The sequence below is a fragment of the Bacillus rossius genome, chromosome 6 (assembly GCF_032445375.1).
Source record: "Bacillus rossius redtenbacheri isolate Brsri chromosome 6, Brsri_v3, whole genome shotgun sequence".
In the NCBI taxonomy this organism is placed as follows: Eukaryota; Metazoa; Arthropoda; class Insecta; order Phasmatodea; family Bacillidae; genus Bacillus; species Bacillus rossius.
In genome coordinates this window covers 1,790,355-1,801,564 of record NC_086334.1, presented here as the reverse complement: position 1 = coordinate 1,801,564, position 11,210 = coordinate 1,790,355, and the positions used below count along the sequence as shown (strand labels likewise).

At 53.6% G+C, this 11,210-nt stretch overlaps 1 protein-coding gene across 1 annotated transcript; it reads left to right on the top strand.

Moving 5' to 3' along the window:
* The first annotated feature begins 837 nt into the window (after nt 1-837).
* LOC134533361 (collagen alpha-1(III) chain-like) lies at nt 838-10,408 on the top strand. Its single transcript, XM_063370881.1, has 4 exons — nt 838-969; nt 3,125-3,266; nt 7,526-8,563; nt 8,619-10,408. Exons 1-4 carry the CDS (start codon nt 838-840, stop codon nt 10,406-10,408), a joined length of 3,102 nt encoding a protein of 1,033 aa, XP_063226951.1.
* The last annotated feature ends 802 nt before the right edge of the window (nt 10,409-11,210 follow it).

The following is an 11,210-nucleotide window of genomic DNA, read 5'->3' as shown; positions in this document are numbered from 1 at the left end:
GCGGGACTCCGCCACGCATCCGCGACGTGACGGCGGGACTCCGCCACGCATCCGCGTCGTGACGGCGGGACTCTGCCTTGAAGGTATTTCAGTACTCCACCGCGAAGGGACGGCGGAAACACCGCATGCAGCCCGAGGGACGGCGGCAATCCGCCACGCAGCCGCGAAGGGATGGCGGCACACAGCGATTTTGCCCAGAAGAGCGGTTGGCTCCCAAGGACGCAGTCCGAAGAGAACTCTGTTCGCTCTCCGCGACACTACTCCGAAGGTCGCTGTGTTGTTCACCAATATTCAGCCCCGAGTGACGACGGTTGATCTCCAAAACACTGACAACTAGGGCAATACGAATAAATTCCGAAAAAGGCATAAAAAAGGATTAACTTTAATAAACGTTCTCTAAACGTGCTAAGTAATTGAAAAATCTTAAAAAATCAATTGTGTAACATTGTTAATTTCTGCAACCATAAATGTAAATTTTATAAATTAAAGGGATATGAAAAAATATTATATACACCCTTAATATGATCTATAAAAAATGTTTGTAATACACAAATAACTAAAATTTTGCGAAAACTTTTATTTTTACACACAAGCAAAGTTACTGGCAATCTAATCTAAGGTTAAAAATAAACTCAAAGCTCTTTATTAAGCATAATTCAATATATGCACTTAAAAACAAGCCCCCACCTGTCCAACTCTGCTACCATCCGGGATAATGTAGTCCGACCGTAACTTTACCTCTTTCCGTAGCAGTCATAAACCCCAGGATTGTATGACGCAGCCACGGCATAATTTCTTCCGAACATAAACTTAAGTTATCCATGATTAAATACCCCCATGGATCCATTTCTTTTAGTCGCAGCCCCGAGGGACGGCGGCACACCACCAAGCAGTCACGACACACCTCCATGCAGCCGCAAAGGGACGGCTGCACTCCGCCACAAAGGTATTTCGGTGCTCTGCCGCAGAGTGACGGCGGCACACGTTCATGCAGCCCCGAGGGACAGCGGAAACACCGCAGGCAGCCCTGAGAGACAGCACACCACCACACAGCCGCGAAGGGACGGCGGAACTCAGCCGCGAAGGGACGGCGGAACTCAGCCGCGAAGGGACGGCGGAACTCCGCCACGCAGTAGCAAGGGATGGCAGCACACAGCGATGTAGCCGAGAATGAAAGCGGTCGACTCCCAAGGACGCAGCCCCATGAGAGCTCCGTTAGCTCTCGGCGACGCTACTCCGAGTGTCGCTGTGTGGTTAACCACAATTCAGCCCCGAATGACGATGGTTGACATCCACAACACTGACCACTACAGAAAAATGAATAAATTCCGAAAAGGCATAAAAAAAGGAGGTACAAAAAAAGAATATAAAAAAATGGGTAACTTCTATAAATGTTCTCTAAACTTTCTAATTAAAAAATCTTAAAGAATAAATTGCTAATGTTAATTTCTCGACCATTAATGTAAATTTTATAAATTAAAGGGATATAAAAAAATATTATAATCTCCCTTAATACGCAATTCATTTTATCTATAAAATATGTTTGTAATACACATAAATAACAAAAATATTGTCGAAAACACTTATTTTTACACACAAGCAAAGTTTAAGCAAACTAATCTAAGGTTAAAAATAAACTCAAAGCTCTTTATTAAGCATGACTTCAATATACGCAATCAAAAACGATCCCCCACCTGTCCAATAATACCATCCGGGATAATGTTGTCAGACCGTAACTTTACCTCTTTACGTAGCAGTCTTAAAGCCACAAGATTGCATGAAGCAGCCACGACATAATTTCTTTCGAACATAGACTTAAGTAATTCATTAGTAAATTCCCCCATAGATCCATATCTTTTAGTCGCAGCTCTTTGGGATGCCACCAAGCAGTCCCGAGGGACTGCGGCACTCCGCCGCGAATGGGCTGCAGCTATCCGCCACAAAGATATTTCGGTGCTCCGCCGCGAAGTTACGGCGGCACACGGCCACGCAGCCCCGAGGGACAGCGCAAACATCGCCAGCATCCCGGAGGGACGGCGATTCACCGCCGCAAAGTCACGGCGGTTCACCGCTACGCAGTCGCGAACGGATGGCGGGACTCTTCCGCCACACAGCCACAAAGGGATGGCGGGACTCCTCCGCCACGCAGCCACAAAGGGACGGCAGAACTCCGCCACGCAGCCACAAAGGGACGGCGGATCTCCGCCACGCAGCCGCGAAGGGACGGCTGCACACAGCGATGTATCCCGGAAGGAGAGTGGTCGGCTCACAAGAACGCAGCCCCAAGAGAGCTCAATTAGCTCTCCTTGCTACTCCGAGGGTGGTAGGTGGTTCACCACAATTAACCCTCTTAGTGACCATGGTTGATCTCCATAACGCTGACCACTATGGCAAAATGAATAAATTCAGATAAAGGTATAAACAAAAAAGAGGTATCAAAAAAGATGGAATATAAAAAAAACTGTATACTTCCATAAATGTTTCTAAACGTTCCTAGTTATTGAAAAATCTTAAAATAACATTTATGTCTTACATTGTTAATTTCTTTGACCATAAATGTTAATTTTGTAAATCAAAGGGATACAGAAAAACATTATTAACTCTCTTAATATGCACTTCATTTGATCTATAAAATATGTTTGTAATACACATAAATAACAAAAATTGTCGAAAACAATTATTTTTACACACAAGCAAAGTTGCGAGCAATCTAATCTAAGGTTAAAAATAAACTCAAAGCTCTTTATTAAGCATGACTTCAATATATGCACTTAAAAACAAGCCCCCCACCTGTTCAACTCTGCTACCATCCAGGATAATGTAGTCCGACCGTAACTTTACCTCTTTCCGTAGCAGCTATAAACCCCAGGATTGCATGACGCAGGCACGGCATAATTTCTTCCGAACATAGACTTTAGTTATCCATGAATAAATTTCCCCATGGATCCGTTTCTTTTAATCGCAGCCCCGAGGGACTGTGGCACACCACCAAGCAGTGCCGCCACACCGCCACGCAGCCGCAAAGGGAAGGCTGCACTCCGCCACAAAGGTATTTCAGGTCTCTGCCACGAGGTGACGGCGGCACACGATCACGCAGCCCCGAGGGACAGCGGAAACTCCGCAGGCAGCCCTGAGAGACAGCACTCCGCCACTCAACAGCGAAGGCAGGGCGGCGCTCCGCCACGCAGCCCCGAAGGGACGGCGGGGCTCCACCACGCAGCTGCAGGGGATGGCAGCACACAGTGATGTTGCCCAGAAGGAGAGCGGTCGGCACCCAAGGACGCAACCCCATGAGAGCTCAGTTAGCTCTCCGCGACGCTACTCCGAGTGTCGCTGTGTGGTTCACCACAATTCAGCCCCAAGTGACCATGGTGGATCTCCACAAGGCTGACCACTACGGCAATACGAATAAATTCCGAAAAAGGCATAAAAAAAAGTAGGTTCAAAAGAAACGGAATATAAAAAAATGGATTACTTCCATAAATGTTCACTAAACGTGCTAAGTAATTGAAAAATCTTAAAAATCAATGACGACTTACATCATTAATTTCTGCGACCATTAATGTAAATTTTATAAATTAAAGGGATGTGAAAAAATATTATAAACTCCCTTAATATGCACTTCATTTGATATATCAAATATGTTTGTAATACACATAAACATTTTTTTGTCAAAAACAATTATTTTTACACACAAGCAAATTTTCGAGCAATCTAATCTAAGGTTGAAAATAAACTCAAAGCTCTTTATTAAGCATGACTTCAATATATGCACTTAAAAACAAGCCCCCACCAGTCCAACTGCTACCATCCGGGATAATGTAGTCCGACCGTAACTTTACCTCTTTCCGTAGCAGCTATAAACCCCAGGATTGCATGACGCAGCCACGGCATAATTTCTTCCGAACATAGACTTATGTTATCCATGATTAAATTCTCCCATGGATCCATATCTTTTAGTCGCAGCTCCAAGGGACGGCGGAACACCGCCAGCAGCCCTGAGGGACTGCACTCCGCCACACAGCACCGAAGTCACGGCGGTTCACCGCCACAAAGTTAACGGCGGTTCACCGCCACGCAGTCGCGAACGGATGGCAGGACTCCGCCACGCTGCCGCGAAGGGAGGCGGATCTCCTCAGACACCGAGCCGCGAAGGGACGGCTGCATACAGCGATGTATCCCGGAAGGAGAGTGGTCGGCTCACAAGGACGCAGCACCAAGAGACCTCAGTTAGCTATCCGCGTCGCTACTCCGAGGGTCGGTAGGTGGTTCACCACATCTCAGCCCCGAGTGACCATGGTTGATCTACACCACACTGACCACTATGCCAAATTAAAAAATTCCGAAAAAGGTATAAATAAACAAGGTGTAAAAAAAGTGGAATATAAAAAAAATGTTATACTTAACATAAATGTTCTCTAAACGTTCTAAATTATTGCAAAATCCTAAAAATTAATGACTTATGTTGTTAATTACTTAAACCACAAATGTAAACTAAGTAAATAAAGGGATTAGAAATAAATTATTAACTCCCTTACTATGCACTTAAATTGATCTGTAAAAAATATTTGTAACACATATATATAACAAAACTTCGTCGAAAACAATTATTTTTACAGACAAGTTACGTTATGAGCAATCTAATCTAAGGTTAAAAATATATTCAAAGCTGTTTATTAAACATGACTTCAATATACGAACTTAAAACCCGCCACGCATCCGCGCAGTGACGGCGGGGCACCGCCACGCATCCGCACCGTGACGGCGGGGCACCGCCACGCATCCGCGCCGTGAGGGCGGGGCACCGCCACGCATCCGCGCCGTGAGGGCGGGGCACCGCCACGCATCCGCGCCGTGAGGGCGGGGCACCGCCACGCATCCGCGCCGTGAGGGCGGGGCACCGCCACGCATCCGCGCCGTGACGGCGGGGCACCGCCACGCATCCGCGCCGTGACGGCGGGGCACCGCCACGCATCCGCGCCGTGACGGCGGGGCACCGCCACGCATCCGCGCCGTGACGGCGGGGCACCGCCACGCATCCGCGCCGTGACGGCGGGGCACCGCCACACATCCGCATTGTTACGGCGTGCACCGTCACGCAATTGCAAAGGGACGGCAGGATTCCTCCACGCAGCCTGGATGGGATGGTGACACTCCGCTTCGAACGTATTTTGGTACTCTACCGCGAAGGGATGGCGGAAACACCGCCTGCAGCCTGAAGACGGCAGAAATCCGCCACGCAGCCGAGAAGGGACAGCTGCACACAGCAATGTAGCCCGGAAGGAGAGCGGTCAGCTCCCAAGTACGGAGCACCGAGAATACTCAGTTAGCTCTCCGCGACTCTACTCTGAGTGTCGCTGTGTGGTTCACCATAATTCAGCCCCGAGTGACCAAGGTGGATCTCCACAACACTGACCACTACGGCAATACGAATGAATTCCGAAAAAGGCATAAAAAAGTAGGTTCAAAAGTAACGGAATATATAAAAAAAAGATTACTTCCATAAATGTTCACTAAACATGCTAAGTAATTGACGAAAAATCTTAAAAATCAATGACGACTTACGTCGTTATTTTCTTCGACCATTAATGTAAATTTTATAAATAAAGTGATAGGGGAAAACATTATTAACACCCTTAATATGCACTTCATTTGATCAAAAAAAAATGTTTGTAACACAATTTTGTCGAAAACAATTATTATGACACACAAGCAATGTTACGAACAATCTACTAAGGTGAAAAATAAATTCAAATCTATTTATTTAGCATAACTTCAAATTACGCAAATACGAGCCCCACCTGTCTAACACTGCTACCATCCGGGATAATGAATTGTAACCGTAACCATACCTCTTCCAGAAGCAATCTTGAAGCCGTAGGATTGCATGACGCAGCCACGGCATAATTTCTTCCAAACAGACAAGTTATCCATGAATAAATTACGCCATGGATCCATTTTTTTTTGTTGCAGCCCCGAGGTACAAGTGACACACCGCCACGCAGCCCCGAGATACGACAGCACACCATTACGCAGCTGCAAGAGGACAGCGAACTCCGCCACGTAGCTTGGAAGGAAAGTTTTTCTGCACCGCATCCCACAGGATAGTGGCACTCCGTGAAAGTCCCGCAGGGGCGATTTGGCTCTTCGCGACGCAGTTCCAAGATACCATGGTTGGCTCTGCGACGCAGAGCTGAGGGACAGCGGTTACACCACTTCGCAGCCCCGAGGGACAGTGGTGTGTTCTCCACAAAGGCTTAACGATGGACCATGGTTGCCTCTTGGTGATGACATCCCGAAGGACCGTGGTTTACTGTAAATGAGGATCACTGAAGAATCGTGGGTGGCTCAACGTGATGATGCCCAGCTAGGACATTTGTTATATGGGAACCATCCACAAGGACCTCAGTTTTCTGGGTAAGCAGCCATAAACACCTCGGGTCTGCCAGAAGCAGCCCACAAGGAAATCAGTTTCAGATGTAGATCATCCACAATCATGATATTCCATGATGCAGATCGCCCCAGAACTGCAATTTCGCAACAAGGACCCATATTAGTTCTTCAGTTCTATGAAAATAACTAACCTGCTTATTTTATACTAAATGCATCAAAACAAATAGTGCAATTGTACAGCAAACAGCAACTCTCTTACTATACTTTTAACAGGCGTACACTGGAATACGTGCATAATTTCTATTCAGAAATATTTTATTGAATCTATTATTGACAAGGCAAAGAATTAATACAGGGATTAAAACAGAGAAGAAATTTTAAAAAAAATCAAGTTCAGTTTAATAACACCATAAAATATGTTCATATTTAATAAAACTATTGCATCAAAAGTTAGAAAAACAAATTACTTGTAAAAAAACTTATAGCCAACTTAATAAGCACATCTGTAATTCAATTTAAATGTGTGTAAACCAAATAAAAATTTATTATATATATTTGAATAAAAAAATTATAAGAACTTGTGCTACAAATTGTAGATTAAAATGTGATTAAAAAACATAGCTATCATAAATACCAGAAAACACAATATTATTCAAATTTCTTTAAATTATAAATATGCCTGATCGCGCATCTCCAATACAAGCCCTATCTGGAAAAGTGCACAGCCAATCAGAGACCATGAATCACCTAGACCGTGAACATGGCTCACCCAACAAAGCCCTGCCGGTAACTCGGGTCTTTGGTGATCTAATATCAAACATTGTTTTAAATTATTAATTACACATTAGCATTGCTAATCCAAACTGAGGCAAAAAAAAAATTCATAACACGTAAGTAAGAATGACAACAAGTTACGTACACAAATATGAGCCCCACCTTTGTAACACTGCAAACATCCAAGACAGTAGAGTTGTCCAACAGCGACCATGACATCCCAAAGTTGACTGAGGAACCGCAACCATGGTAGAAATCAAATCTTCAGGTTTCATCCAAACGTAGACTTAAGGTATTCACGACTAAATCCAGCCAAAGATTCTGTTTTTTGGTCCAAGCAACGAGCGACGGCCGGAAGGCGGCACACCGCCACGCAGCCCCGAGGGATGGCGGCACACCGCCACGCAGACCCGAGGGACGGCGGGAGCCCCGAGGGACGGCGGCAGCCCCGAGGGATGGCGGCACACCGCCACGCAGACCCGAGGGACGGCGGGAGCCCCGAGGGACGGAGGCACGACCGCCACGCAGACCCGAGGGACGGCGGCAGCACCGAGGGACGGCGGCAGCCCCGAGGGACGGAGGCACGACCGCCACGCAGACCCGAGGGACGGCGGCAGCCCCGAGGGACGGCGGCAGCCCCGAGGGACGGCGGCAGCCCCGAGGGACGGAGGCACGACCGCCACGCAGACCCGAGGGACGGCGGCAGCCCCGAGGGACGGCGGCAGCCCCGAGGGATGGCGGCACACCGCCACGCAGACCCGAGGGACGGCGGCAGCCCCGAGGGACGGCGGCAGCCCCGAGGGATGGCGGCACACCGCCACGCAGACCCGAGGGACGGCGGGAGCCCCGAGGGACGGCGGCAGCCCCGAGGGACGGAGGCACGACCGCCACGCAGACCCGAGGGACGGCGGCAGCCCCGAGGGACGGCGGCAGCCCCGAGGGATGGCGGCACACCGCCACGCAGACCCGAGGGACGGCGGGAGCCCCGAGGGATGGCGGCACACCGCCACGCAGACCCGAGGGACGGCGGGAGCCCCGAGGGGCGGCGGCAGCCCCGAGGGACGGAGGCACGACCGCCACGCAGACCCGAGGGACGGCGGCAGCCCCGAGGGACGGCGGCAGCCCCGAGGGACGGCGGCAGCCCCGAGGGACGGAGGCACGACCGCCACGCAGACCCGAGGGACGGCGGCAGCCCCGAGGGACGGCGGCAGCCCCGAGGGATGGCGGCACACCGCCACGCAGACCCGAGGGACGGCGGCAGCCCCGAGGGACGGCGGCAGCCCCGAGGGACGGAGGCACGACCGCCACGCAGACCCGAGGGACGGCGGCAGCCCCGAGGGATGGCGGCACACCGCCACGCAGACCCGAGGGACGGCGGCAGCCCCGAGGGACGGAGGCACGACCGCCACGCAGACCCGAGGGACGGCGGCAGCCCCGAGGGACGGCGGCAGCCCCGAGGGACGGCGGCAGCCCCGAGGGACGGCGGCAGCCCCGAGGGACGGCGGCAGCCCCGAGGGACGGAGGCACGACCGCCACGCAGACCCGAGGGACGGCGGCAGCCCCGAGGGACGGCGGCAGCCCCGAGGGATGGCGGCACACCGCCACGCAGACCCGAGGGACGGCGGCAGCCCCGAGGGACGGCGGCAGCCCCGAGGGACGGAGGCACGACCGCCACGCAGACCCGAGGGACGGCGGCAGCCCCGAGGGATGGCGGCACACCGCCACGCAGACCCGAGGGACGGCGGCAGCCCCGAGGGACGGAGGCACGACCGCCACGCAGACCCGAGGGACGGCGGCAGCCCCGAGGGACGGCGGCAGCCCCGAGGGACGGCGGCAGCCCCGAGGGACGGCGGCAGCCCCGAGGGACGGCGGCAGCCCCGAGGGACGGCGGCAGCCCCGAGGGACGGCGGCAGCCCCGAGGGACGGAGGCACGACCGCCACGCAGACCCGAGGGACGGCGGCAGCCCCGAGGGACGGCGGCAGCCCCGAGGGATGGCGGCACACCGCCACGCAGACCCGAGGGACGGCGGAAGCCCCGAGGGACGGCGGCAGCCCCGAGGGATGGCGGCACACCGCCACGCAGACCCGAGGGACGGCGGGAGCCCCGAGGGACGGCGGCAGCCCCGAGGGACGGAGGCACGACCGCCACGGAGCCCCGAGGGACGGCGGCAGCCCCGAGGGACGGAGGCACGACCGCCACGCAGACCCGAGGGACGGAGGCACGACCGCCACGCAGACCCGAGGGACGGCGGCAGCCCCGAGGGACGGCGGCAGCCCCGAGGGATGGCGGCACACCGCCACGCAGACCCGAGGGACGGCGGGAGCCCCGAGGGACGGCGGCAGCCCCGAGGGATGGCGGCACACCGCCACGCAGACCCGAGGGACGGCGGGAGCCCCGAGGGACGGCGGCAGCCCCGAGGGACGGAGGCACGACCGCCACGCAGACCCGAGGGACGGCGGCAGCCCCGAGGGACGGCGGCAGCCCCGAGGGACGGCGGCAGCCCCGAGGGACGGAGGCACGACCGCCACGCAGACCCGAGGGACGGCGGCAGCCCCGAGGGACGGCGGCAGCCCCGAGGGATGGCGGCACACCGCCACGCAGACCCGAGGGACGGCGGCAGCCCCGAGGGACGGCGGCAGCCCCGAGGGACGGAGGCACGACCGCCACGCAGACCCAAGGGACGGCGGCAGCCCCGAGGGATGGCGGCACACCGCCACGCAGACCCGAGGGACGGCGGCAGCCCCGAGGGACGGAGGCACGACCGCCACGCAGACCCAAGGGACGGCGGCAGCCCCGAGGGATGGCGGCACACCGCCACGCAGACCCGAGGGACGGCGGCAGCCCCGAGGGACGGCGGCAGCCCCGAGGGACGGAGGCACGACCGCCACGCAGACCCGAGGGACGGCGGCAGCCCCGAGGGACGGCGGGAGCCCCGAGGGACGGCGGCAGCCCCGAGGGACGGAGGCACGACCGCCACGCAGACCCGAGGGACGGCGGCAGCCCCGAGGGACGGCGGCAGCCCCGAGGGACGGCGGCAGCCCCGAGGGACGGAGGCACGACCGCCACGCAGACCCGAGGGACGGCGGCAGCCCCGAGGGACGGCGGCAGCCCCGAGGGATGGCGGCACACCGCCACGCAGACCCGAGGGACGGCGGCAGCCCCGAGGGACGGCGGCAGCCCCGAGGGACGGAGGCACGACCGCCACGCAGACCCAAGGGATGGCGGCACACATTGTTGTAGAATGGAAGGAGCGCGGTTGGCTCCCAGCAACGCCCCGAGAGACGTTAGCTCACCGCGATGCAACACCAAGGGATGGTGTGTTGTTTACCACAAAGCAGCCCCGAGTGACCATGGTTGATCTCCGCAACGCTGCCCACTATGGGAATACGAATACAATCCGCAAAAGGTATAAAAAAATACGAAAAATAAAAATATATGAACACTATTAAACCTTTCTTAGACATAGAAAAGTCTTAAAAATTCATTTATAACTTATGTTAATTTTTACGATAATTAATGTAAATGATGTAAATTTAAGGGAGATTGACAAACATTAACTCCCTTAATATACATCATTTTATCTTTTAAAAATGTTTTAATACACATAAATGTTAATTTTGTAGAAAACAATTTATTCTATAAACAAGCAATGTTGTGAGCAATCTAAACTTAAGGTAAAAAAAAAATTAAAAATGCATTGTTAAGCATGACTTAAAATTAAGCACTCAAAAACAAGCCCCACCTGTCAAACACTGCTAACATCCGGGATAATGTAGTCCGACCGTAACCATACCTCTTGCCGAAGCAGTCAAAGCCGCAGGAAGGCATAACTTAGCCACAGAACAATTTCTTCCCAAACATAGAATTAAGTTATCCACGACTAAATTACGCCATGGATCCAGTTCTTTGGTCGCAGCCCTGAGACAAGGGCACTCAAGAGACGCAGCCGCGAGAGACCTTGGTTGGTCCTCCGCCACGCAGCCCCGAGGGACAGTGATGCGCTCTCCGCGGCTACTCACTGACGGACCGTGATAATTTTTGA

Bases quoted from the DNA above. Each gene is read 5' to 3' on its own strand.
- LOC134533361 (XM_063370881.1), top strand. From the start codon at position 838: ATGGATCCATTTCTTTTAGTCGCAGCCCCGAGGGACGGCGGCACACCA. The intron at 970-3,124 runs GTGACGGCGGCA...GAAACTCCGCAG, and splicing joins TTTCGGTGCTCTGCCGCAGA to GCAGCCCTGAGAGACAGCAC. The intron at 3,267-7,525 runs GTCGGCACCCAA...GACGGCCGGAAG, and splicing joins TGTTGCCCAGAAGGAGAGCG to GCGGCACACCGCCACGCAGC.